Genomic DNA, 27,065 nt, shown 5'->3' on the forward strand with positions numbered 1-27,065 from the left:
GGCGACACCATAGCAACGGCCGGCTCGCGCCGCAGCCCGCCCCTAGCAACGGCGTCGCCGCGCGCCTCGCCCCGCCCTCTCCTTTTCAAGTCTCGTGAGATCCGAGCGCCCTCGTCTCTTCCTCTGCGCGTTGCTGCGGCTCTCGCGAGTGGTTGCCGGAGCCGAGCTGAGCGGCCGGCGGCAGTGGCGCCGTGCGGAGGCCGAGTCGCAGCGCCGTACGGGTGAGTGGCGACAGGACCGCGCGACAGCCGGCCCCGGGAGAGGGCTGCGTGCGGGGCTGTCGGCTCTCTCCTTGCGGTAGGAGGGCGCGGGCGGTGGCGGCGCGCGTCGCCGTGCCCGCGGCCGGGCTGGGACCGGAGCGGTACGTGGGTCCGTAGGGACGCTGGGAGCGCGGCAGCTCCGTCAGGGCGGAGCGCGGGAACGGTTCTGGTCCGCGCCCCGCTTCGCTCGTGTTACCGGTAAAACCCGCAGCTGCTGTGAGGGCTGCGCCCATACGGAGCGCCGCATGGGGCTGCCGGGCAGCTGTCTTTACCTCTGAGCAAAGCCCTCCCCGTTCGAACGGGTTTGTGAGGTAAATACCTTTTGGGAACTTTCTTCCCCGTGTAACCGTGTTTTGTTTACGGAAAGATTTCTCGTTTGCGATCGAGCCGTCATTGCACAGCAGTGTGTCACAGTTACCCATCGCTGCATGTTTTTCCCTTGCAGTCGCTTTTGTTCCTCACTCTTGCTTCTACATCGCGTTCTTTTCTCTCTCTGATCTCATCGCACATGTCACTCCAGAGCTTTTATCTTTCAGAATCTGGATCCGGCTCCATCTCAGGCCTTTCCCTCTAGCTGCCTGCCTGCAGCCTGCAGCCATGGATGAGCGTTGCTCTTGGTTGGTGTCCCTACCTGTTGGCTGGCTTTCAGATGTCCAACGACATGCTATGTGTATCTCAGTAACCTCTTGACTGTCGCCTTTTGTTCTCATTTTTTGTTCACCTCTTTCTTTGTGAATCATCTTTAGTAGCTTATTTAAGTAGCTTCAGCCTTTCCCTAGAGTACCCCCCTTTTCTCTCTTCAATCTGCTGTTGAATTAGATGGCCCAGAAATGCAATTCAAATTACCATCTACACATTAGTCACAGTCCTTACCCTGATGTTTCATTCTCGTTTTCTTCTTCTCTGAACTGAAAATATGTCCCTGCATCATCTTGTGGAGGTTAACTTGAACTCATTCATATAGCTTGAAAACAAACACAGCCAAATCAAGCTGGGTGGGTTTTGACTATTTTTCTTTAATTAAGGAAAATTGTTCCACTGTATTTGTTCTGCCAGTCGACAGTTATGGATTTGTCTTTAGCTAGGTGTCTTTCTTGTAAAATATCACAGATTTTTTTTTCCTGTTCAGATACATGAATCTTCCAAGTCTTCTAAAATTACATCTAGCTTTGTCCTGTTTCTGTCTTGAAAACTCATCGTATTTTATGATGTCCTGTTTGTGATCATCACTGGCATCTACCTACCATGCTGTTTGAGACTGTTCTTCTGACAAATATTTCAACATGCAGCACTTGTTCCTTTACCCAGTTTTAGTGCCAGGAAGACAGCAGTCCAAAGCAGCTCTATCACCCACTGAAGCTCCCTTTTCCTTTTTAGGCACACTAGTATTTGAAAATGGTTAAATGGTTCGTGTGTGGCTGACACTGCTGATTATGTTAGTCACAGATGTCATCACTGTTGGTTTTTCTGTCACCTGGTTTTAATTTGCATGCTTTCTTTGATTGCATGCTTGAGAACAGGGCCTCCTGTATGTGTACAGAAACATTAAATTTTCATTATGAGCCAACATTTTTCAATTCAGCTTTCATTACTTGCACTGCTTAAATCTTGGCCTAGTATTGTTCCTTATCAATAAGTGTATGTAGCTTTTTATGTTGTTGGGCCAAGGGGAGGGGAGGATTGCAGGCACACAAAGTTAGGCTCTGCTGCTTCTGGTCCTGCAGTGCTGGCTGGGGTGCTTTTTTGTGTAAAAGTTGCTTGATCCTCTCAGCATTATATATATAATATTTTATATATGTGCGTGTACATATATATATACGTATATATATAACAAACAAACTAGGCTGACTTTACTCACTGAATCTGAATACAGATGGGGAAAAAATTGCCTGCCTTGTGCTTTGTAGACTTATGGTATCAGATAGGTGTATTTTATAATTCCTGAAGGCTATAAAGTTAAAGCCTGCATGACAGTCACTGAGTATCTGTTACTCATGGTGCTATAGAAATGGAAGTATCATCTTCATGTGACTTTTTATTGATTTGGGTTTTTTGTTTGCTCTTACTCATTAAAAGAAGCTTGATCTACTGGTTGAATGTCAGTGCTGTACTGCAGAGGAAGTTTCTGAGCTTGTAAGTTTCTCATTTCTGAGAGGAGGGTTTATAAAACCATTGTATGTGTCTAGTTGTGTCTGCTGTCTGCATTGGTTTGCAAGAAACTGACTGGGCAGGTATGGATTTCCATGACAGATGGTGCTTGCAAGTGTGCTTTGAACTGCATTTCTGAGGAAGGGTGTAATATCACTGCGCTGGCATTTCCAGTAAATCTTACTTGTTAGCTTGTTTTAGTTGGTACTTTGACTAGAGGAGGTGAACTGCACCACCACTTCATACTGAAAGTCTGAAGAATCAAGTTTTGAGATTCTCTCACAACTGATGCCAGGTTTGGCGACTTACCTCCTGGATTCTTCTGATTAATCTCATTCAGCCTTACAGATTAGTTAGCTGGGGAGGCCTGGCTACAGCTGATGAGCTGCTGAAACCTGTCCCACTTGATAAAAACCTTCTGACTTATGTTTACGTCTGAATAGCTGTGAGTCTTCTGAGGTTTTGTGTTAGTTATTTTAATGTTGTATTCTGTATTGCCAGATGGAACAGTCAATTCTTTGTTACACTTTTGGGACAGAAGCTGGCTTCTTGGGCTTCTGCTTCAAAACTTTAGGGCTATGTTAATCATCCTCTTTAGTTAGACTCTAGAGTTTTGCGACCTTTCAAGTATCCTTGGTAAATGTAATGTGGCTGTCTTTGAAATTTTACTGTCTTTGTAGCCTCTGAGTTTCTTAAATTAGTGATGACTCTAGCTTCAAGTTGATGGTAGCAATTCTAAACCTGTGCTGAAAGCTTTGTAAATCAGAGTCTGCTTTCTGGCTTTTAGAAGTACTGTTTTTCAGCATTTCTCCCTGTGCTAATTTTCTAGCATTGGTTAAGAAGTCCTTATTTGCACCTAGAGAACTGCTTATTAGAATGGTGACAGTCTAGCCAATATGACAGTGTTTTGTGATCTATTCAGGGTTTTTGGATCTGATTTTCCTTTGCCTTTTACTATGTTCCTGGTGCCTTTTCATCATCAGCGATGTTTCAGGTGAAGTTGCTTGATTTCATGAAAGGCACTGGGTGGTATTCGGGGCAATGTCCTCCAGCACTTCTTGTATTGCAGCTGAGATCTGAATGTTCTGAAAAAAGCATTTGCTTTAGTGTACACTACATATATTGCTGCCAATGTGAAACTATCCCCCTTCCCTCCAAAAAAATCATTTGAACCACAGTTGAAGCATTTTCTTTTCTGAATTTGCAGAATTGAAGTGAATTTTCAATTAGAAAATGCTATATTGGTTTTGTGAACTAGCTTAGTAACTTTATGCTTTGCCCTTATTTGTGGCTTCGTGGACTTGCAAAATTTGAAATAAAATTGATAAACACATTTGTTTATGATCAGCTCAAAAGTGCCATCAATAACAATCAAGAAAAAAATTGGCTGCATTATAGCAGAATATTTCTTAGAGAAGTATTATTTGTAGCTCCCGTTGAGTAGGGAGTGCAGCAAAGGTGGTTGCCTGTTTGCAGTGGTTTTTCACATAAAGCAGGAAAAGGAAAATAGAGTTGTTCAGGAGGGGCAGTGCAGTTTGGTCCTTTCTGTCTGTGTCATCATCTTTTGTTTGTAGTGGTTTAAGTGCATAGCAGAGAAGGTTGAAGAACTGATCCTACTTAAAGCATCCTTTTTATCCGTATGCATGTGAAGCTATGCCCTCATGTTGACTCTTGTCACTTTCTTTACATGAAAGATGTGGAGAAGGCAGCCAGCATGAAAGAACTTCAAGTGGCTTTAGCGTGTCCTTGCAGCTGCAGTTCTCTTAATAACAGCCTGTTTATTTACTTATCTTTCTAATGCCAAAGCTTAATTCACAGGCTGGTTCTTACTTCGTTAAAATGAATGAGACCTTGATGCTGGAGGACAAATTCACTGCCCCAGAAAAGGTGTGGTCCACGTGTTTGTGAGACCGTAGATGAGATAGAAGCATATAAGCAAGGTTCTGGTGAGCCTGTCTCAGGGTGCTTGGCAGTGGGGGAGCCTGGGCAGATTTCTGCCATCCTTGGCACCTGGGTGTTGTCGTCTTGCCAGGCAGACAGTGCAACTGTGGGCGGGTAATTGGGTGGTTCCCTTTGGGGAATGCTCTTTGCCTGTTGTTCTAAGCTTCCTTGTTCCCAGGAGTAGCACTTTAGAGGGGGAAGACAAAAGCATCTTGCTGGAGTCATTCAGTCTAATGAGCACAATTTGTTTCAATTCAAGATAAAATGTGTCTTTACTTTTGTGTTACTTGCACTTGAGAATGGTACCTGCTGCACCTGAACTCTGAGAGATGGCTGCTGAGGGAACTCAATACTGGTTTGGTAAACCAAGCTTCCTTTCCCTTAGCTCCTTAATAATGCTCCTTCCACTTTGAAGTAGGCTATAGACTTCTTTAAACATCTAAGCAAGCTTGATAAATGAGTGCAATTGCAATAACCATCTACATTAATGTTATGTCATCACACAGTGACTGTGCTATGGTAGAGCTTTGGTAACCTGAAATTCCAGATAATACGGAGTTAATGCTTGTTGGGACTTTCTGCATGAGAAAGTTGAGTGCCTGCTGTAATTCTTAATGAAATGCTTTTTTTTTTTTTCCTTTCCTGACTTCATATGGACATGTCATCTTCTTAGTTTTCTGATCAAAGTGTATTGGATTATAGAAACTGTAACAGGAAAAGAAACAGCCTTGTGTTGGAGATTGTAAAATGCTGCAGCTTTAACACTGTAAGTCTTTAAGCAGCTGCCTGGTGCTTTGCAAGTCAATGGAGCTGAAGTCAAAAGCTTAAGCAAGTATCTAAATTTTGCTCATAGGAGAACATAAGGGATTTACTGTACATTCAGGGCATACTATGGATAACCTGTTTACTTATTTTAGCAGTGAAAAAGTATTTCACCCTGGGCAATAGTATAAAATCTATTTTCTTTGGTAGGGCTAAATTTGAGGAAAAAAACCCTAATATGCAACTAATATTTTTAAGAAACTTGTTTTCTGCTATTCTCCTGTAATTAAAAAAAAAAAAAAAAAAAGGAATGGGGTCTAAATATAACTGAGAGCTTTCCTTTTTTCATGACTAAAATGTCTTTATCTGAGAAGCTACAGTGTTTTACAGGAAAAGCCCCAGTTCCTTTGGGACTTGCTTCCAAAAAGGATTGAGTTGCATAGAGTGTAATGGAAATATACTAAATATGGGGGTGGGAGAATGTTATGTTTCTAAAATATTTCACCTAAGACTTCAGAGAAATGTGGCAATTGTATCTATCTGTTCCTGGATTTTTCCAGATGCTTTAGAACCATCAGCTGTTTACTTCTAGCTGCTTCACCACTTTTGTAAGCAGATTACTATACACAACTGTCTTGACAAAAGTGCCACTTCTAGTTATTTAGGATCGGCTGTCTTGATTGACAGTTAATGAAGTTAATTTGTCTATGAGTGAAGTTTAATGGGTATTAAACAATCTTGGATCTCAGTCAAAGCAAAGGTAGGGTTATAGTGATTTCTACTTTGCCACAAAATGCTTTCTTTTCTGAAAAGTTCAGTGAAACTGGACAGGATTGAACATTTCTAAGAATTGATGTTAATCTCCTTTTGGAGTATAGGATCAGATAAAACTGTTAATAATAATAATGTTCTCTTTTTGGGCAACCACTCAAATTGTAAAACTGTTGATCTCCTTTCAATGTTGGGATCTTTGGAATTAACTTCATCCATTTGGAAGAAAGCTATGATATGTTTGCCTCATGTTTAATAGACATTGACTTTTCTGTTTGGGCCCAGTGGAATTAACTGTGGCAAAATTGAAGCTGTCTTCCAAAACTTAAGAACTGTATTACTTACAGCAAAATTTTTTTTTAGTGCAGGTATCAGCAAAATGTGTAGATTATTGCTGTGTAATGTTGAAGTCATGCTTGAGAATATCCTACGTTCTGTGGTTTTTATTTTTAAAAATGAAAACTAACAACACTAAAATGTGCATTGTCTTCTTTTATTTTCCTATGTGGCATTTTTTAAAAGGTAAACACTGCTCTCTTAATGTAGGTTGTGAGTGCTGCATGTGTGCTTTTGAGAGCGGTTGTGTGAGGAAACTTGCAGTGGAATGGCAGGACGGCCTCATCCTTATGACAGTAACTCCAGTGATCCAGAGAATTGGGATCGGAAATTGCATAATAGACCTCGTAAGCTTTGTAAACATTCAAGGTAGGTGCTGCATACAATCTCTTGCATCTCAAAACTGCATTGGAAGCCTGTTCTAAAGGCTGCTGTATCTGGTTGTGGCAAGTCCTGTCATAAATTTCATGGTTCTTTTCTAAAGAAATGCTACTTAACTATTTTAAAAGATGCTTCCCAATGTAACTGATTTGCCAGCTTCCCTGTCTGTGTTTGCATTTGCTTTGTGGTTTATGGGATCTTTGTTTCATTAAACTGAATGCCTTTTGTGTATATCAGGATACTGGTTGAGTGGCCAAATATATGGGATGCTTTCTGGGATTTACTTCCTGTTCATTGCTTTTTAGATGGGCACTCTGTTAAGCAGCATACTTAAAATACTTGCAACTCCGTCATGGTGATGATTAATATTTGCTTGCATGCAAGTGTCACATGTTGTAGCATTCTCTTTGTAAAGCTGTTTGTCAGATCTTGCTTGCCTCTGCTTCCCCCACTGCAAGAATGTTTCCTAAGTGCTTTTTGAAGACATAATGAAGTTAATTAGTGTTTTTCTAGCATCAAGCATTCCAAAAATGATCTAAGCCAAGCTATTAGGTACCCAGCAAATATATGTGAAGAAACACAGTGCTGAAAATACATATAGGCATTTAAAAAAAAAAAGTGCATCTTCTGAAGTACTTTTGCCTTTTAGAAGTGCTAAATATATCTGAAAACATCTGTTATCTAGCTAAAACTGCTGATTTTTTTTAAGCTTTCCCACTTTAAGGATTTTAGGAAAAGAGCTAAGGAGAACATTCAATAACAGCAACATAATTCATGTTCTTATTATATAAATTCAGATAAACTGTACTGCTGTGTTGCCTGAAGCATTCTGTGAGCAATTAATATTGTTGGTTATTGTCCTGTCATTAAATGTTGGATAATTGAGACATCTGAGAGGGCAAGAAAAAAGAACGCTTTGGTAATTAAAAAGCTCCTAGGGAGACCCGTGCAATTATAGGCTTGTTTGAGATGTTACTTTACAGTGAAGAATGGAATGGTTAATGCAGAACTCTTGCTGGTCAGTGTGGGCCTATGAAATGCAGTTTTGTACAGCTGCTATTTTTATTAAGGTTAGTGTCTGGTAAGCATTCGATCTGTGCTTCTTATTTAGGGTCAGAATGTGGTGCAGTATTGGTAAATGAACAGTATAGTTATTAGAGGGCATTGTATGTGAATTGAGGGCTGTTCACTATCAGTGTCACAGTGTAATTGCAAATGGATGATTCATTGCTGAGTCTAGTTTGTGGTGCTCATCTGTGGTCCCACACTGCCTCCCATGATGGTGATACGCAATGCAACCTAAAACTGACATTGGTGCAGATGGCTAATGATGGAGGGGGTAGTAAATAATGAAAAGGACTTGTTAACAGCATGTGATCTGAGCAGTCTGATAAATTGGGAGCAGACAACCATGCATTCTTAATATTACTAAATGCAAAGTTAAACATTTAGGAACAAAAAACACAGAAAAAGACACATGAAAAGACATATTTGTAGACTGGGTAAACTGTGTCATTGTCGGTCTTGGTATTGCAAGGAATGGGCAGAATTTAATTGTAAGGAGCTTTCTTGATGGGCAGTTAAATAGGTGTAAATCCATAGTAACATCACATGATCAAAAGAGTTAATGTGGAGTTTATTTGAGGAAGTCTATGGCCTGTACTTTGAGGAAGACTTGGATCACTTAATTTAGTCTGAATTCAAGGTTCTCCCCTCAAAAGGCATGCCTCTGAAATAACTGCTGCAGAGTTAGATGTGATTCTGGTGAAACATAGTAGGTGTTCTGAGCAGAATGCTGAACAGCCAGCATTTTATGGAAGCTTTTAGTACGTGGGGTAGGGGGATAGTGTTTAAAGTAATATTTTTTTATCTGAATAATGTATACTCTTTGTTAATAAGGAACCAAGTAATAGACTGAGGTTATAACAGAATAAGGTATAAAGTAAGGAGAAATATTCTGTTACCTTGTTCCTTTGAGATCCTTGATTACTTCATTGAATCAAGTTATTGGAAAATAGTGTATTTATTTAAAAGCCTAAACTAAATCTGGTTTTGTGTGGCTGAAAGTAGAAATGTTATTATAGTTTCTGATGTAATGGACACTTTTTTTCTCGAGAGAAATAAGTCTGAAAAATGCAACGTGAGAAAAAGACAAATCTTAAGGGTGGAACTGGAAGAAAATGGCTTCATTAAAAGGTTTGACTACTGCAGTCTTATTTGCTTTGCACTTTCAAAACATACCTTATTGTCATCAGAAAAAAATACTCCAGATTTTATAACTGTAATAATGAAATAAGAACTTTATAATGAATCTCAATGAGGGAATAATATTTAAGATAGATGTTTAGTTTGACACTTCTTGATGTTCTGTGGTGTTTAATCCACCAGCCTTGACATTCTTAGAATAGCTTAAATAATTGTCTGGACTTGTTGAAAACAATCCAGGAGTGTGAGCCATCCTCCTGTGTGTAAGGCTTAGTTTGTGTAGCAGCAAGGAGAGTTGTGGAGCCCTACTTCCTTCATGGTGCCATCTGTTTGATGCAGAGGACTTGTGCACTCAGAGGTGCTCATATTTAACAGTTGCACAGCTTCATGTGTCTTTTTCTAGATTGAGAATCAGATGGAATTTTTGAAACCTCTGGCAAGTTGTGATGTTCTCTCCTTTTTCTTACTTGTATTGAGGTGGGCAATGTATCGGAAAACAAGAACAATGCAAGTGATCCCTAGAAAAATTGAAGGATCCTGGGGAGATGAAATTATGGTGTTAAAACTGAGTGTAGCTAATGATACAATCTGTCTTGCTTGTCCAAGCTATTAAGAAAACCTGGTGTTTATTCCAGTACCTAAGTAAAATGGAAGAAAACTTCCAGGGATCAAATGTTGACTGAACAGCAATTAATGTTCAAGTAAGGAGTCATTAATATTTTCATTGATAGGTATTGCTGGTTTGTATTTTCCATTAATTTTTTTCATTGGTTATTAAGTTCTCGTGTTAGTTTTTAGCTTCCAAAAGGCTTTAGTAGCTGTTGGAAGACTTTCATTTTAATTCTGTTGCGCTAAGTACTTCATGTAGAGTAGTGGTGGGAAATCTGTCTGAAACTTTCTTCCTTCTTAAGATTTTTCCTGAATATCTTTGCTGCTCCTCTAGTCAGTACCAAATGGTATTTCCATATTTGGTCACTCTGTTTAAGTACTCTTAGATTTGAAATCCTGTCTGCTCTACTGCATGAATGACCAAAACGTGGCTGTGCCGTGACTTTTTCATGACACTTGAACCTTTGGAGTCTTAAAAAATATTGAACTTCTTTGAAAAATTTTCCAGAAATAAGTTACTGTGCAAATGCTGAAGGCTGAAAATTCTTGTGGCTGATTTTATTTAAGCATGCTAGAAAAGGATGTAGTCATGAGTTCTGAATGAACGTGCAACTTGCCTCAGCATTTTCTAAGTACATGATGCATCCTCAGGAGTTTCTTTTTGTCATCCCTGCAATGGTATCAGAATATATAAGGTTTTCTGCTGTGGGACAGATTATTCTTTTTCTGTTCTTATAAATATGATTTCTGCTGCTGAACATTTTGTAGGATGCTGCAGGCTTCACACAGGTTCAGTAAGTGTTTGAATGTGATTCCTTTGAACTTCTGAAGGTAACTTTTAATAGATGGACATACTTCCCACTCCCAATGAAGAATACTATGCTTCTTAGTTTCTTTAACTTGGATATTTAAAAGAAAAAAACCCTTTTTTGAAAATGGAGGAGGAATTGCTGGCATGTGAATAAAGGCAACCTGTTTTCTTGTACGTGGTGTATTTGAGTAGTTTGACAGAAGTCATGAAGTGTGGCTTTACATACGTGAAGATTAATTCCTTGCTGCTTGAAAAGTCCCTTTGGCAAATGAACACGTCGGATTTTTAAATGTTGTTTCCTTCATGAAATAGAATGGAATTACTGAGAAATACATTGTTGGCAGTTGATAGGGCTTGCTGAAGAATATTTAAGAATTTTGGAGCTGGAAATATCTTTTCCAGAACTGCTGTGTGGAACAGAGGGAAGGTCCTATAGCGCTCTCCAGTTGGAGTAGAGAATTCTGCCCAAGGGCTTTCTTCTTGTGCCTAGCCCCATTACGTGTGGCTGCCAGACCTTACTTTTGCAGGTTCTTGATGGTTGTGTGTCCTGGCCTGCTGAGCAGCTTTAGGGGAGAATCAGAACTAGTGTATCCATGGCACGTTCTTTCTAGCTGAGCTGGAATAAAGAAGAAAACATGCTAGTTCATCTTTGATGGAAAGACCACATATAGAGAACCAGTGCTGAAAGAACCAATGCACATTTGCACTTTTACTTGCTGCTTGTTGACTCTATTGCAGGAGGGAGGAAAAATGCCTGAGACTTTCCCGTTATGCTTTCTATATGGCTACTTACAGCCATGTCTTCCGTGAGCTATTTTGATGTGAAGGAATGACTTAGACTGTGATGGCTCTTCTGCTTCTGGAAGGTCATTGCATGAACCCTCAGGAAATGCTAAGAACAGAAGATTCACTGGCTCAGGGGACTGAAATGGTGCACACAGGATTTTTTTCCTGCCTCGTGAGAATGGTCTCCTCTGCTGAGAGTGCTGCTGCCCTGCTTTTCTAATCACGGATCTTGTGTTTCTTCTTACTGACTTCCTTTTTCTAGCAGTGGTCTTTTGCTGAAAAGCATAGCAGATATTTCCTACAATGAACTTGCTGGAAAAGGGATGTTTACAGTTTAAAACATAGGGATTGTGCCTCCTTGTTCTCAGGAGGTTATTGCCATACCTGCTCGTGAGCTCAGTGAAAGGTGAATTCAATTCAAACATTAAACCAGGCAGACTTGACAGGAAGACATCAAGTGCCCTTGAAACTGCATGTATTTGTGCACTGCGGACGATGATGAGCACAAACGAGCTGTGTGACGAGTGAAAGTTAGCAATAACCTTTGGAGATGTGTGTTTGTGTGCTGAAAGCCGACGACTTGGCAGGACCAAAAATAGCTTCGCAGATGGTGCTTGGCACGGCAGCGAGCAGCTCTGCGCTCGTGCGCTCCTCACGCTGCCTGTCACTCACATCGCCCAATGGCCGCCCGGGGATGCGGGATGGAGAGTATGAGTTGGGCTGGCAGGAGGCGGCGAGGTCAGACGTCAGGATCGCACTACGCATGGCTGAGTCAGTGGCTGCGAGGAATTGAGCTGAATTAATAGCTAGAGGGGGGTGCGTCTCTGAATGGACTGTGGAGCTACGATCTCTTATCCTTGAGGGGAAGATGATGGAGGAAAAAGTACGGCTCGCTCGTGCTGCACTGGACTGCTGAAGAGAGGATGGAAATACCAAATATGCTGAACTTGACAAGTAATGCCAAAGGATGCTGATCTGGCTTTCAAGGCTGTATTCTTGGGAGGAACAGAATTCCTTTGTGCTCTGATTCCCAAATTATTTCCGTGCTTTTGTGTTTCCTCCCTGATAGATACAAGAGGAAGGTGTGTATGTGTTAAAAGGAATAATCTGTGGGTAATGCTCAGGAGCAGAATGAGTAAAGGGGAGAGTGCTGTCCTTTGTGTACTGGTCAATTTACATGTCTGCTGACAAAGAACAGGCTTAGGGGGAGGAAGGGGGGGCATAAGCATTGTGTAAGTCCTAGTGATAGGAACAGAACGGATTTGATTTCTCTAATGCCTTGCAGAAGTATTGCTAGTACTTATTGTATATAGAAAGCTCTTTATCTGCGTTCTACAAGTGTTGATTATGTGAATCATCCTAGGAATGGACTGGATCTAAGTTCTTATGTTAAGAGGAGTTAGTTCATATAGGTCTAGAAGATAAAGGCTGAGAAATAGGGGTAAGATCTTAACAAATAATCCACTGCTGCATCCTCTACATTTAGATTTATAGCTTTTTCATGGCTGTTTTCTTTGGCTTTTGTATTAGTTTACCACCATAATTCTGTAGACAAGAGCCTGTTTTACAAATATGTGTTTGTTGTCAGTGTTCAGTAGGATGCACGCACACTTTTTCTATTGGAATACATGCTAATTGTTTTGGCAGTGAAATTAATTCAGTTTAATGACTTCTTTTAGTTATTAGTAATATGTTCATAGCGGTATGTTGTTATGTATAAAGACATGGAAGCTCTTCTTTCTCCAGTGACTTTGATGCATCATTAAATTGAAGGGCATTCACTTTTTTTTAAAGAAAGCTCTTCCTTTACTGCAGAAATACTAAGCATACTGGTATGACAGGTGTGTTATATTGATGGTACTTTCCTCCAGTCCTTTAAATAGGCTTCCTTAAAGCCTTTAGCTTATTTGGTTTTCTTTGTTAGATAGCTGCATTTGAAGAAAATGCCTCTTCCCTGTTACAAAGGCAGAGCTGTCTTTATCTGTGACTCAATAGGAAAACAAACTCATTTACTTATCAGACATTCTTGAATGGGTGCAGTGCTACTGTCCCAGTGTTCCTTTGGAGTCAGGAAAAGCAATATAGTGAAATTCTGTGTAGGCTGAGTACACCAACATTCATAGGGCTGCCTTCTTTGAAGGTGACTGACAAAGCAAGGCAGCATTGACCTTCTCTTGGTAAACTTCAGTGAACTAGCTGCGTAGGGTAGCCTATGTGATGTTTTTTTTCCAGCCTAGTTTTAAATTAAGTGCTGTTATTAAGCATCTAGGGATAACATTTTGCTTAGATGCTGCTTTTGTTCCTCTGTTGTATCCACAGCTCCCAAGGTGCAGTGTGCAGATGTTAACCATCTGGGAAATAGATTGAAAGTTGGGAATTGCGAGTATTTTCTTTTAGAGAAATAGGGATCTGAAACTATAATGACTTTCTTGGAGGCTTGAAATAATGCACTGCCCAGAACACTCTTCATTCTTGTAGGCTGAGACATTACAAATTAATATAGTGTGACAGCCAGGTGCTGCATAAGACCAGTGGCTTCCTGGCAATTTTAATTATCAGTGTCTCACTGCTGTTGGGAAGTACTGGTGTTGTATCTGGGCTGCCTAATGTTCTATGAACCACAGTGCTTGCTAACAGTTTGTTCTTTCAAGTAGGGCTGCTCTGCTTTTGTCCTTCCTTCTTTCATCAGGGCAGTGGCTGCAGTGACACAATGGAGAGCTCCCTGCGTGAGCACTCCTTTGGTTTGTCTGCATTATTGGGGACAGGTTCGTTACCTCCAATTTCTACCAAAGGTTAAGACTTCATCTGCAAAATGCACTGGCAAGTCTCAATTAGCAGCTTGAAAATCTGCTTACAATTATTTTAAAGATATGGAGAGACAGCACGTGTTTTGGTCTAACTTGATAATGGATTAAATCAAGTAACTCTTAGCAGGCTTTGCATTGCTGCTGTGATGCAGAGTTTTTTTTGCATTTCCCAGTGGAAACTGTCCTAGTGGCTTTGTTGTGAGAGGAAGAAAAAGATCTTCTATTAGGGGAAAAAAGTATATTTAGTAGTCTTGATGTCTTCATACTTCATTGAACATTTGCAACTTCTACAGCCTCTTACTAGTAAAATATGTCCCAGTTTGTCCTTCCTTTTTGTTGGTAGCTCCCTTTTCAGGGTGATTAAACACCTGATACACTGACACAGCTCTTCAAGTCCCTTTCTTTGTTTTTTGCTCTGCAATATACAAAGCAAACAAAGGAGTTTAAATCTGGACAACATTGTATTTCACTGGTAGTGTTTATCTCCATGTACATGCTATAGAGTAAGAGAACTGCAGACTTCTGTCAGGTACATCTTCAGTAGACCAAAGAAATACACTGAATTTCTTCTCTTTTGTGATTCAACAGCAGTGAGTTTTAAAACCGATGCTTAAATGGCTGTTAATAAGGTGAGGGAAGATTCATGTTTAAATGGTGCTGTCTCATAGAACCATAGAATGGTTTGAGTTGGAAAGGGACCTTTAAGATCATCTAGTTCCATCCCCTGCTATAGGCAGGGACACCTCCCTCCAGACTGGGTTGTTTACAGGCCTGTGCAGCCTGACTTTGAATGCTTCCGGGCAGGGGACATCCACAGCCTCGATGGACAACCTGTTTCAGTGTCTCACCACCCTCATAGTAAAGAATTTCTAATATCTAGTTTAAACCTCTTCCAGTTTAAAGCCGTTTCCCCATGTGCTGTTGCTGCATGCCCTTATAAGTCCCTCCCCAGCTTTCCTGTAGGACCCTTCAGGTACTGGAAGGCAACCGCAGTGGGAACGTGGGTGTGTGGCTGAACCTCCAGCCCTCCCTCATGGGGTTCTGGATGACTCAAGGTTGCTTGCTGTAGCACCTGTTTTTCTCCTGAGAGAGATTATTAACCAGGGCTCATCCCACTGCTATGTGAACTCTGAATCACTGCTTTGAGTGTAATGTGGCTTAAGATAGTTTGCTGAATTAAGAAACACATTTTTAATTGCCTTTCCTGTTAAAGAGTAATTTGTGCCTGCGCTGCCAAAATGTGTGATAGGTTCAGATATCCTCGCAGAGGTTCAGTTTCATTTTCTCTTGTATTTCCCTTAGTTAAGGAAACTGGAGCACTTTGTTCAGAAATGGGCAGTCATATGTTCTGATACCGTAAAATGCTGTATATGCGCTACTCTGCTTTTCTTGCAGCGTGGCTAAAAGCATTATCAGGGCTAGGATTGAAATGCTTTGTTAACAAAGGGTGATCACGTGGCTTTATCAGGATTTGCTGAGGTGCTTTGTTACAGGACTGCTACATGCATGATTGTGTGGGGCAGTTGGTTGCTATCTGCACATCACGCTTCAGGGGCAGGAAGGCTGTGACCGTTTCTGGGAAGTTCAGCTGTATGTTACTGATCAATTCTGGATAATGGATAAACTGGGTTCCTCTGTTTTGAGTTAAATTTTAACTATAGGCTACAAATTGACCATTTCTGATGTTTTGCGATCATTTCATACCTGCTTAAAGGCTGTATTTCATATACACAGGCATATGGGGAAGAAAAGGTGCAAAGGTTTTCTTAAATTGTTGATGCCTTTGAAAGAGAGATTTTCCCATCTCACCCTTGTGAACTTTTGCATATTTCGCTTTTATGATGCAGAATTACCTTTCCTCTATTAGAGGAGCAAAACAGGTAAGGAGATGCATTAGCTGTGCTGAAAAGCCATACATCTTTACCCAGTCAAAATAGCACTGAAGGCCCCGTGGAGAGTGCTGTCTTATTTTAATGGACATATTTCAATCATCTTAATTTTTAGCTCATAATTCTGAGCCTTTCCAGCCATGAGCAAGGCTTGCAGTTGTTTTGCCTCGTTCAGTCAGTAGACCTTTGGCTGACTTCACAACTTTGAGATGCATGTCTTATTGCAGCATATTTCAAGCTTGGCAGGAAACAGTATTGCAGTAGATTGTCTCTGCACCAAACTCCTCCTTTGTTGGATACAAGCTCTTTCCTTCAAATGGTATGGGGGAAAGCCGAAGGACATATTTCTTTGTTTTGTACTGATACCCTTTTGAGGCCAATTTTAGCACTACTGTAAACTACTGAAGATTTATCATGTCTTTTGTTCTAATTTATGTTCCTCTTCTTATCAGTCAGTGATACCTGAAGCTGAAAGGTGTTATTGCTAGATATTGTTAGATGCTTACTTCTTGGTCTAGTCTTGTGGGGAAACTTGGGGGGTGGGGTTTGGTCATGACTTTTAAGTAACTTAAGAGGATGTTCTGCTCTACTTGCTTCTACAGTCAGTGCTTTTTAAAGTTGTCGTGCCCTTCTTAGCTAGGTCCTGATTCTTACCTCTTCTTGTTCTTGAATTCTACAGTGTTCCTAGCAGAGATGTTTCAGGTCTCTTGGTAAGCTGTGTGATTCACAGGCTGCAAGCAAATGGGGCATCAAGGCTCTGTGGGAAATGGTGACCCATCTTTGTCAGATCCTGTAGCTGTCCACACTTCTGTCTTGGTTACACCGTGCCTGGGGCTTCATGAAAGTTCTGCAGTTGAGCTTGTTTCTTATAAATAAGGAGTGTTGTCATGTCTGTGCTTAAATGACAAATAGGAAAGGAACTAATTTAAGAATTCTGGTGGGGTGCAAGGACACAGATGTCTGTTCTCTGCTGATATAAAATCATTTTAAAGAGTACAAATGAAAGGCAGAAGTCTTTTCAGTGAAATTCAGCAATGACTTTTGTACATTGCTGTTTAATTTTTAGGCAATTTCTGAAGGTACTGGACCTTGAAACTGAGAGGCTTTGTTGATAGCTTTAATAACTAATTGCAAAATAGAATCAGTATCTTTAATTTAGGAAATGTAACATAACCACAGCCTAAAAAAAAATCTTAAACTGTTAATTAAAATTTGCTAGTTTGGAACAAATGTCATTCTTGTTACTGACAGTGCTAAGAGTCTTAGCTTTGATAGTACACTTCATAAGTGTGCTGTCTCAGTTGTGGTCTCTTACTCTATTGTTCCTTATGAGAGTAATTGACAATTTTAAAAAGGAAGCACAGAAGTAAACTCATGGCTGGTATGTTTTGATGCATTAACTGTGTAAGGCTGATCTCCTTTGTAGAGGGCAAGTTGCAAAAACCAAACAAGCAAACCCTAAAGAAACAAGTAAGCAGCTAAGTCTATTCTAAAAGCCTGTACTCTGATAAATGTTTTCCAAACCAGGTTTTATTGGAAAAAAAATAAAAAAGAGCCCTGCCTTTTGATTTCATTGTTCAATTACAATGCTTAATCTAACAGTAAGAATCAAAATAAAATACTCAGCTGTGCTTGACTGACTTCTTCTGGAAGGGATTTCTGTGAGTGTGATTTGCCAGGCAGTCTCCAACTGATCAAGCAGCATCTCTTTGTAGACGATACAGTGATAACCAGATAATTTGTGCTGTCAATTTAGTGTTCCAAACCATTGATTACTTTTGTGAATGTAGACATGAGTACAGCAAAGAAAGAAAATGGATGTGGATAATATTAATTATGCTCCATGTATGTTTTGATGTCTTTGAAAATTTTAATGTACATTTCTGATATTTTGAAATGTTGAACGTTTCTCTTCTGTTTCCAGCACCTCATCTCGCATTGCTAAAGGAGTAGACTGTACAAAAATGAGCCTTCATGGTGCAAGTGGTGGACATGAGAGATCAAGGGACAGGCGCAGATCAAGTGACAGATCTCGTGACTCATCCCATGAAAGAGCAGAGTCTCAGCTCACTCCATGCATCAGAAATGTTACTTCACCAACAAGACAGTACCATTCTGGTGTGTTCAGATCTTTAGCATTTCAGGATTAAAATTTTTAAGTTTAATTGCCAGTTTGTTAAAGGAATGCGATAGAAAGCAGGATTTTGTTGATGCCACAGCATACAGATTTCTTGTGTGTGCCCTGGGCTGGAAGTACCTTTTTTTTTTTTCCCACCTCCCTTCCCCCCCCCCGATGATAACATTTATATATTCTTACATTATGATTCTTATTTAATATAAATTGCAAGAATGATCTAATTCTCCTAAGAAGAGAATATTTCCCTTTGTCAGAGTTTGGGTATTTAGCATTACAGTAGAAAGGAAAAACTTTTTTAATGTAACAAAATTTGTGGGTGTTTTGTTTTTTTGTTTGTTTGGATTTTTTTTGTACCATAACACTAAATACAACCTGTGATGTGTAGCTCTTGTATTATATTGAGCTGCTTTTTCAACTGTGGAATACTAATTTTTTTTCTAATAAAGAATTTGGGGAGACAAGGTAGCATTGGTGTGAACCTCTTTGAAGTTCAACAAGGCCAAATTAAAAGGTTGTGCACCTGGGTTGGGGCTATCTTTGATGTCAGTACAGTATGAATGATGAATTGATTGAGAGCAGGACTTAAAAGGGCTCCTTGCAACCCAAACTATTCTATGATGGCCAGACAGTAGAAACTTTGGGTTCTTATACAGAAGGTAGTTACTTTTGAATGTTTCTTTAACTAAAGAATAGCTTTTGTTGGATGAGTTTATCAGTTTTCCATACTATGTTTCTGGAAACACATAAACTGCAAAGAACTCATGTAAAACTAAAAGTTTGTGTTGTTTTTCTTTTCCCTCCACCTCTTGCTCTCTTAAGATCGAGAAAAGGATCATAGTTCATCTCGACCAAGCAGCCCTCGTCCTCAGAAGACTTCCCCTAATGGTTCAAGTGTTAGCATGGGGAACAGCAGCAGGAACAGTAGCCAGTCAAGTTCAGATGGAAGCTGCAAGGCTGGTGGAGAAATGGTGTTTGTGTATGAAAATGGGAAAGAGGGAGCTCGGAATGTAAGAACTTCTGAACGGGTAACACTCATAGTGGACAACACCAGATTTGTTGTTGATCCTTCTATCTTCACTGCACAACCAAACACAATGTTGGGCAGGTTTGTATCTTTTTATTTTCTTAGTCTCATACCTACTGAATTACTCTATTCTGTAGGTAAATATTTTTTTGAAGATAAAGAACTGTTTAAAAAGCTGATCTCATTGCTACTTTTAATCTAACACTTGATGTTACCCCTTGATGTTATCAATTTGTAAAGGTCTTTAAATGAAAGAGTTTCTACTTGGCAGAGGTGCCAGTGGGCATCTAGTACAGCAGTTTGCAACTACATTAACACTTCATATGAAATTTCCTTCTTGCTTGGCATCACTTCTGTATTCAGTCTGCTTTATGCTATTTTCTGTTTTTTAACCTAATTGCTTCATAAAGCACTTCTGAGCATAGATGATGTTTTTCAAAACAGCATGAAAGAAAACTTGTAGATGTTTTTGGTGATAGTGTTTTTTTTCTTAATGGACCTGTCCAGACAGCATTCAAGCTCAGATTTATCTTCTAAAATGCATTAGAACAGGGTAATGTCAAATGGGCATTATCAGTGTAACATGTTAGTCTCTCAGCAAAGAGAACTAATGTTGCAAATGGACAGTAGCTGAATGAAAGCCCACATAACTTGTGTTTAATACTTGCTGCAGAAACAATAATAAGCAACATACTCATCATGCTTAGTAGGTGGGAAGGAATGCTGTGCTTTAATTGCTTGGATATTGACTGTTTTGCTATTAAAATGGGACCTTTTTCAATCCCTAATCACATAATATTTACATATGTATATATGAAGCTATTTGCTAAGGCATAGATGATGAAACAGTTTCATACTTTAAATATGCACTGTGAGGGATAAATAGTTCCCTGGTTCCCTGTTTTGTGAGAAGTCGAGGGCAGAATTACGAAGAGCCAGAAAAACTATTTTGTGAAAATGGTAAAGAAAATAAGTACAAATAATCTGAAGTAAATTAAAGAATTGATGTAAGGCGTTTGTATATTTACAATAAAGGTATACATAAATAAACAGAAATGTCACAAACTGGTGATGTATCAGAATGAGGTTATATGGTGAAACTGTCTCCTTTTTTCATGTCAGTCTCAAAAGAAATGGTATTGGCTAATGCACTGGATTTTTTTGGTGTGTGTGTTGCTGAGTTATTGTCCCTCAGGGTTTGGTTCAAGGCACAAGTCTATTTTATCTTCCGTCAATTCAAAATTAGGTTAATAAAAATATGGAAATACTGTTCTAAAATGCAAGCTATTTATAAAACTGTTTTCCCCAGTGTCAGCTCACGGGTCACTGGATAGGTCTTGCTTAACTAGAATGCACTAGGATGTAAGAGAATGGCTTCTTGGCCTTAAGCCTTTAAGCTGTTAGGCTTCCATTTATTTAAATACATAAGTTTTGGCTTTAAAAGTGGTCAGAAAATGCACATCAAATCATTTGAGTACCATTTTTGACGTTTTTACCTTTAAGGTTCACAAAAAAACCCAACACCTAGTAGGGAATTCTAAATAAATTTCTTATTTTTGAGCAGGATGTTTGGATCAGGAAGAGAACATAACTTCACACGTCCCAATGAAAAAGGAGAGTATGAAGTGGCAGAAGGAATTGGGTCCACTGTGTTTCGTGCAATTCTGGTGAGTTTTTATGGAGGAAGAAGTACTAAAAACATTGTTAGGACAAGTGCTCTAAGTATTAAGAAATGTTAAGTTCTTGATTTAACCTTCACTAGATATTTTGACTTAGTGGATGGAATAAATATTGGAATAGGTTTTAGTTGAATCTTGATATGAACTTTCCCTGGCTTTTCTAGACGTGTGTGTAACAGTCAGGGAGAACACACAAGACCAACAAAAGAAAAAATACTGCCTGCCTCAAATCCGTTCACCTCCTATGCATCTAGTTGGCCTAGTTTAGATATATTCAGCCCTTCTTGTGCTGAAATGAGGGAAAACCCAACCAGTATTTGAAGTTAACTTTTCTACACGTAATGGGAGAAAAGCAGTCTTCAATCTGAGAAGGAAATATCTTCTTACACAAGAACTAAAACTGTTAAACTGCTTTGTCAGCAGAAGTGGAATATCAAAAGCTGAGTGAAGTATACATAAAAGGCAGTATATATGCAACAAAATGATCAGTATTAGTAGTTGTTGCTTAGAAAATGATCCACGCTAGAGCTGCTGCTCTGAAAGCAGCTATCTCAGAAACTTTATGAATTCAAGGATAATAATATTCATAATTTTTTTGATGCATATTGCTCTCATTTATGTTTTAGAAGGGTTTATTGTGGAAAAATAATTTCAACTTTGAGGCTGAAGTGTATCTGTCAACAGATGTTTAAGTACATTGTATTTTTTTACTGTATTATTTCAGGATTACTACAAGACTGGAGTGATTCGCTGTCCTGATGGGATATCTATTCCTGAATTGAGAGAAGCATGTGACTATCTCTGTATCTCTTTTGAGTATAGTACTATTAAATGCAGGGATCTCAGTAAGTATGGACTTTATTAAAATGAATTGTACAGGCTAACTTAAGCAAATATCTGAAGGATTAATTGCAGATTTCTCTTTATTGAAATAAGGAACATGTCTGATACTATATGAACAAAATCCATCCTTTTTTTTTCTTAAAGAAGGGCTCCAAATGGATATGCAACTTGTGAAAAATCATGTTTTAGATATTGAAATATGTGGTACTCAAATATTTTAGTGCCCTGGTTGGAAGTGTGTAATAGTTAAACTGTACTGATTTATCTGTGGTAGGGATGCACCAGCATTAAGTGGTATCTTGTAGAAGAGAGGGAATATAAGTTATTCAACTCCCTGCCCATGAAAACTAAGCTGTACTGCTAATGAAAGCAGTAGAGTTTTGCTGGTGATGCGTCGTGGTTCTGAGTGTGTAGCGTATGTCCAGCTTGTCTTCCCTGAATGCAGCCAAAGCTTCGGCCAACAGTTCAGATGACCTGCCCATGTCTCTGGTTGCTGTGATCTTGTGGTGGCTGTGCAGTTGTAAGATACGTACAGGGCACCTGTGCCTTCACCAGCAGTGTCATGGCTTTGCTACGTGTTGTCTGCTGAGTCACATTGGATGCACTCTGTCCTTAGCAGGATTTCACAGCTGGTGCTTTGAGAGGGTTTGGTTTTAAACTACCGCTTATGAAAAGTGGGTTGCATGCGTTACTCCTTCAGCAACAGGCTTAAATAGTGCTGGTTTTTGGAAACCCAAGAGGAGTCTTGCATGCAACTTTGTCATGTTGAAGGGCAGTAAAAACATAAAGGAAGTCCACTTGAAAGTCATGCCATTGTCTACCCAGTGGAATGTGGATGTCTGCAGGACAGTGCTATCAGTTAGAACTCCTGGTGTGGTTTACGGTGGAAATCAGAAAAAGTTCTGATCGTATTTCTAATGAATTAAGTGTCTTTACAGCTGTCTGCAGTAAATACTGCAAAGTGAACAGAATTCTGTGTTTCTTGCTCCTGCCCTCATTTCTTAACCAAACTTTAAATGTATCAATGCTTTTTTAAAATGTTCCAGGTGCTCTCATGCATGAATTGTCAAATGATGGTGCTCGCAAACAGTTTGAGTTTTACCTCGAAGAAATGATTCTCCCCTTAATGGTTGCCAGTGCCCAAAGTGGTGAGCGGGAGTGCCACATTGTTGTGCTGACAGATGATGATGTTGTTGACTGGGATGAAGAGTACCCTCCACAAATGGGAGAGGAGTATTCGCAAAGTAAGTTTATTTTGTTTCCACCTAGCCGCTCCGTAGTAGTAGTAAAAGTGCTCATCTAACTTACGTGTATGTGAGCACTCTCAGTGAAGCCTTTATAACATCCAGATGCTTCACAAAAACTTAGCTTTGTCAGTTGTTTACTATTTTGCTTCATTCAAGCATGTTACATTCAAGTCTGATTAAGAAGAGGAGCTAATTTTTACTGTTCGAAGGCATTTCAGGATTCTTACTTTGAAGACTGAACTCCCTAGAATATGTAAAGGAATTACATCTGACCGGGGGGGAAAAAAATTTCTTTGAGGATGCATTGAGAGTATTTAGTGTGGCTTGTGAGTTCTTTCACTACACGTATTAAAAACTAAACTGATAAGAAAAATAATGAAAATAACCAGATGCAACCAATCAGTTTCACAGTGCCTTCTGCCAGTTTTTTGATTTCTGTTTTGTGTGTTTTGAGGAGCTCTTAGGTCTTTCCCACTCCTTTTGAAGTAACAAAGAGTTGTATAAAGCAGGACAGTGAAAAAAGATAACGAAACCTTATTTGTAGGACTAGAAGCTGAATCATTGAATACAATTTTTCCTCATTAAAATGTACTTTCAGTTATTTACAGCACGAAGTTGTATAGATTCTTCAAATACATTGAAAATAGAGATGTGGCCAAGTCTGTTTTGAAGGAAAGAGGGCTCAAGAAGATCCGATTGGGCATTGAAGGTAAGGCTTTATGATTATCTGTACAGTTGAAGATATAAGGGTTGATTCACCTTGCAGGGTAGATGACATCACTGACAGTAGATGACAACATGGCTGAGGGGAGTGGTAGTCAATAAACAACTGGTCCAGCTGGAAACCTGATTACAGGCTCTTGGCTGCTCCACAAGACTTACATAGCTGCTAGAATGTTTACAGTGTAGCTTACATGGTTTATAGCATCTTAGGGCTGCATCTCATGCTGTTCCCCTTCAGTTTTCATGAGAATCTTCTCTGTTCTTGCTGTACTTCACTTGAAGAACTAGAGTCCTTTTACAGCTTTTGTATGTTCTGTTCTTGGTCTGGTTTCTTTTTCTGGGCTTGAAATAAAAAATCTAAGTTGCATCTAGATGTTTTCTCTTAGGAAATGCAAAGCTATTAAATGCATCACTGAAGTGCAAAGAAATATTAGTCTGAAATAAGCATCTTGTACTTTGAGGAGGCTGAGTAAAAATCTCAGCTCTGACATTGCAAAAGACAAGTACAGTTAGTTGGCTTAGATTTTTATCATGGATGTAACAACTGGGCTGCTCGGTATTGCATTTTCTTTCTGATTGTTGACCCAAATATTTAAAAATACAGCCTTTTGTCACTTTCCAATTTCTAGCATTCACACACCAAGTTGTCATGGTTACATTTGTAATTTGCCAACAAAAAGCAAATGCATCAAACACTTGTGATCTTTTAAAATAAGTTCAAGTGAACAAAGCATGAGCCTCCTTGCTGACGTGCCGTTAAACAAAACAAGAACTGTTTCCATCTGTAATGCTGGCTAATAACAGATTATTTTTGCTGGCATTTGTTTTAGACAAAGGGCAACAATTTGACTCAATCTTAATGCTCACATGCCGTAGTTACATGCAACTTTCTAGTAATGAAAATTGCTGCTTAGATCAGAGGAGGAAAGGATTGGTCTAAATCTATATTTTCTTAGCTGGGGGAGCTGGGAGGATGCGAGATGAATTGGAATGCTAGGATTCTGCTTGGAACTTGAACCACAGATCAGAGTGACACTGCTCTCTAGTTTTGAGGTCTCTTTGAGGTCTCACTTCATGCTTCCCAGGTCAGTGTTCGCAGAAGAACAACTAGCTTTGCCTGTAAAGCTTGGAGAGTTGTCTTGGAAACATCTGCATCATCAGGAGTATTGCAGCCTTTTTTATTACAGCTTGTGTGGTAGTGCAGCCTCTGTCTCTGCACTGCCTTTGCTTATATAATATCAAGAACAGCACAGCTGAGTGTTTCCATTCTGGCTGGTGATGGTAAACAAGTGCTCATCTTCATTATGCTTCACGTTTCTTGTACTGTTCAGGGCTTTCTTTCTCCAGAAAGCAAAGTTAACTTCTGCTGTACTGTAATGTTTCTTAGGTTACCCTACATACAAGGAGAAAGTGAAAAAGCGACCAGGCGGAAGACCAGAGGTGATTTACAACTATGTCCAGAGGCCGTTCATTCGGATGTCATGGGAGAAGGAGGAAGGAAAGAGCCGGCATGTTGACTTTCAGTGTGTGAAGAGCAAATCTATTACAAACCTAGCAGCAGCGGCAGCAGATATACCCCAGGACCAGCTTGTGGTAATGCATCCTACCCCCCAAGTAGATGAGCTGGATATTCTGCCTATTCATCCTCCCCCCAGTAACAGTGAGATGGATACTGAGGGACAGAACCTGCCCCTTTGATCTAGACTGTTACAAAACAAAAGCATGCTCCATTACAGTGACTCTGTACTCAACTCATACTACACTGCAATTCCAGTTTTCTTCATTGTGTAATGGTGTTTAGGATATTGCAGTATGGACCTTTGGAAAGACCAAGGGGAGTCTCTGATTGTTTTTGAAGGGTACAGATAAAACATTCTGGGGTTACAGTTACATACATGTATTTGTTTACCGGTAGGTTTGTGATGTTGATTATTTGTATGCTGGACTGTCCTCGCTCTTAAGCCCATCGAAACTGACAGGATGCTGAGGGCTGTGTGCGTTCAGTATTGTTACACGTGGGTAGAATGCAGGATTTGGAATTGATAGTAGCACTTTACAAATGGTTGATAAATGGAATTTCAAGCCATTTTTTATAAATCTATTGCACAATACTAACAAAGTGCTTCTATCAAAAGTATTAACTATAAATAGTTTTGCTCTGAATAGATTGACCCTTCTAAAGCTATTGCATATGGTTGAGCACAAAGCTACTTATCATTGGGTTTTTGGATTGAGGACGTGATTCAATTACCCATGTAACTCCTTGTTAAAGTTCTTCAGTGAATTTTTTCACTTGTTTGCAGCGTGAGCCATGTTCAAAAGTTGTGAACAATGGATAGGGGCTTTATCTTAAATTTTGCCTTACTTTACTATGTTCACAAGTATTTATTTACTAAATTTTTCATAAGTGTCATGAAATAGGAAAATGCAAATGGTTCATTCTTCATTTATTGATTGTAAACAAGTTTTTCATGCAAATAAAATTTCCATTATTTTAATGGGTTTGAATTATGTGCGAGTGAGATTAAGTATACAGAGGAGGTTTGTAAGTTTCTTTTTGCTTTTTTCAGGGTGGTTGGAGATGACTTCAATTGTAAAAGTAAAAACTGGGCATTTCCTAAAATCAGAAATCTGTTGCACTGTCTACCTTAACTCACTTTGATAAGGGATTTTTTGTAGTTTAAACTGAAATTTCTAAGTAATATCTTCTTTAGAAATGCAGCGTAGTGGCAAAATTCCCTAAGTGTCTGTAAGGCATTGCTTTTCTCTGTTTCCCTCAGAGCTAAAGAAATGATAAATAGGCAACTGCTTCTTGCATGCATCTTCAGCAGGGTTTTATCAAATTTATTTATCAAAGTAAATGCTCCATCTTAGAACAAGGGAAACATTTATTTTAAAAATATTTAACTGTCTAATACATTACACTTTAACAATATTTATAGTAAAGGATTCTTACAAGAAAGAATAAACAGCTTTATGGTACAATTAGTATAAGAAATATCCACATGGGGACTGTTTTGCAGTGTAAAAACACACCATACATCTGAAATGGTCATTTGCATATAAAAGCTACCACTGATGCCAGTGAGTTGCACAGTGATTAAAAAAAATTCAAATAACAGAATCCAAAATATACAGGTATTGCAAGCTATACACAGCTAACCAAATCAACACGGAACACTGTAGCGGGTTATTCCACTTTGTCTGACATTACACATGGTAAGAATGAGTTGCATTCTGATATGGCTTTTATGAAATTCATACATAAAAGCTTCTCCATCCAACGAGTTTCACAGACTGTAGAACTCCACCAATAAATGCACTTTGATATTTGGATGTTGAAGCAAGGTGCATCATTTACAAGGGCCACGGCAAATCACTGAAATCTACAGGGCCACCAAGACCTGCATCTGCTTCAAGAAGGCTCATTATTACTGCCATCGCTGCTTCGTCGTTGCTAGGGCTGCTTGATCCTTGATCGTTGTCAATCATGTCAATGCCTATATGGGAGTTCTCCCCTGTAAGTATAAATACAATGAGTACGGGGTCAGAAGCTGTTCTGTTTTGTTTGTTTCACTTGCCACGTGACTTGGAGTACCTGAACTGGCTGAGCTATTCTGGGTGTGTGATCAGATCTGATAGCCAGATTCAGGGATAACACCTGATACCTGGCATTCAGAGTACAAAGGTTAGGTCACCTCTCAGA

At 39.5% G+C, this 27,065-nt stretch overlaps 2 protein-coding genes across 11 annotated transcripts in view; one reads left to right on the plus strand and one right to left on the minus strand.

The window, feature by feature from the left end:
- Positions 1-67: 67 nt before the first annotated feature.
- On the plus strand, positions 68-25,111 carry BTBD10 (BTB domain containing 10). Of its 3 annotated transcripts, XM_031614068.2 has the most exons (9): positions 68-221; positions 6,429-6,587; positions 17,631-17,824; positions 18,663-18,948; positions 20,432-20,534; positions 21,271-21,391; positions 22,436-22,633; positions 23,235-23,345; positions 24,747-25,111. In XM_031614068.2, exons 2-9 carry the CDS (start codon positions 6,487-6,489, stop codon positions 25,055-25,057), a joined length of 1,425 nt encoding a protein of 474 aa, XP_031469928.1. In that variant the 5' UTR covers positions 68-221; positions 6,429-6,486; the 3' UTR covers positions 25,058-25,111. The 3 variants fall into 3 exon arrangements, with proteins under 3 accessions (XP_031469928.1, XP_031469929.1, XP_031469930.1); XM_031614069.2 differs by lacking the exon at positions 6,429-6,587; XM_031614070.2 differs by lacking the exons at positions 68-221; positions 6,429-6,587 and adding an exon at positions 11,583-12,092.
- Positions 25,112-25,565: 454 nt separating this feature from the next.
- BMAL1 (basic helix-loop-helix ARNT like 1) overlaps positions 25,566-27,065 on the minus strand; it is a 45,659-nt gene continuing 44,159 nt past the window's right edge. For all 8 annotated transcript variants that reach the window (XM_031614067.2, XM_090140397.1, XM_090140396.1 and 5 more), the window contains one exon: positions 25,566-26,877. In XM_031614067.2, coding sequence (XP_031469927.1) covers positions 26,717-26,877 — 161 coding nt within the window. In that variant the 3' untranslated portion in view covers positions 25,566-26,716. The remainder of the gene's footprint in view (positions 26,878-27,065) is intronic.

Source organism: Phasianus colchicus, chromosome 5 (genome assembly GCF_987193195.1).
Source record: "Phasianus colchicus chromosome 5, bPhaCol1.hap1.1, whole genome shotgun sequence".
NCBI classification, from domain to species: domain Eukaryota; kingdom Metazoa; phylum Chordata; class Aves; order Galliformes; family Phasianidae; genus Phasianus; species Phasianus colchicus.

What these genes read in the sequence shown, in the direction of transcription:
- BTBD10 (XM_031614070.2), top strand. Translation starts at nt 11,968, where the DNA reads ATGCCAAAGGATGCTGATCTGGCTTTCAAGGCTGTATTCTTGGGAGGA. An exon ending in CCAAACACAATGTTGGGCAG is followed by an intron (nt 18,949 to 20,431) that starts GTTTGTATCTTT and finishes ATTTTTGAGCAG; the next exon opens with GATGTTTGGATCAGGAAGAG. An exon ending in TATTAAATGCAGGGATCTCA is followed by an intron (nt 21,392 to 22,435) that starts GTAAGTATGGAC and finishes AAAATGTTCCAG; the next exon opens with GTGCTCTCATGCATGAATTG.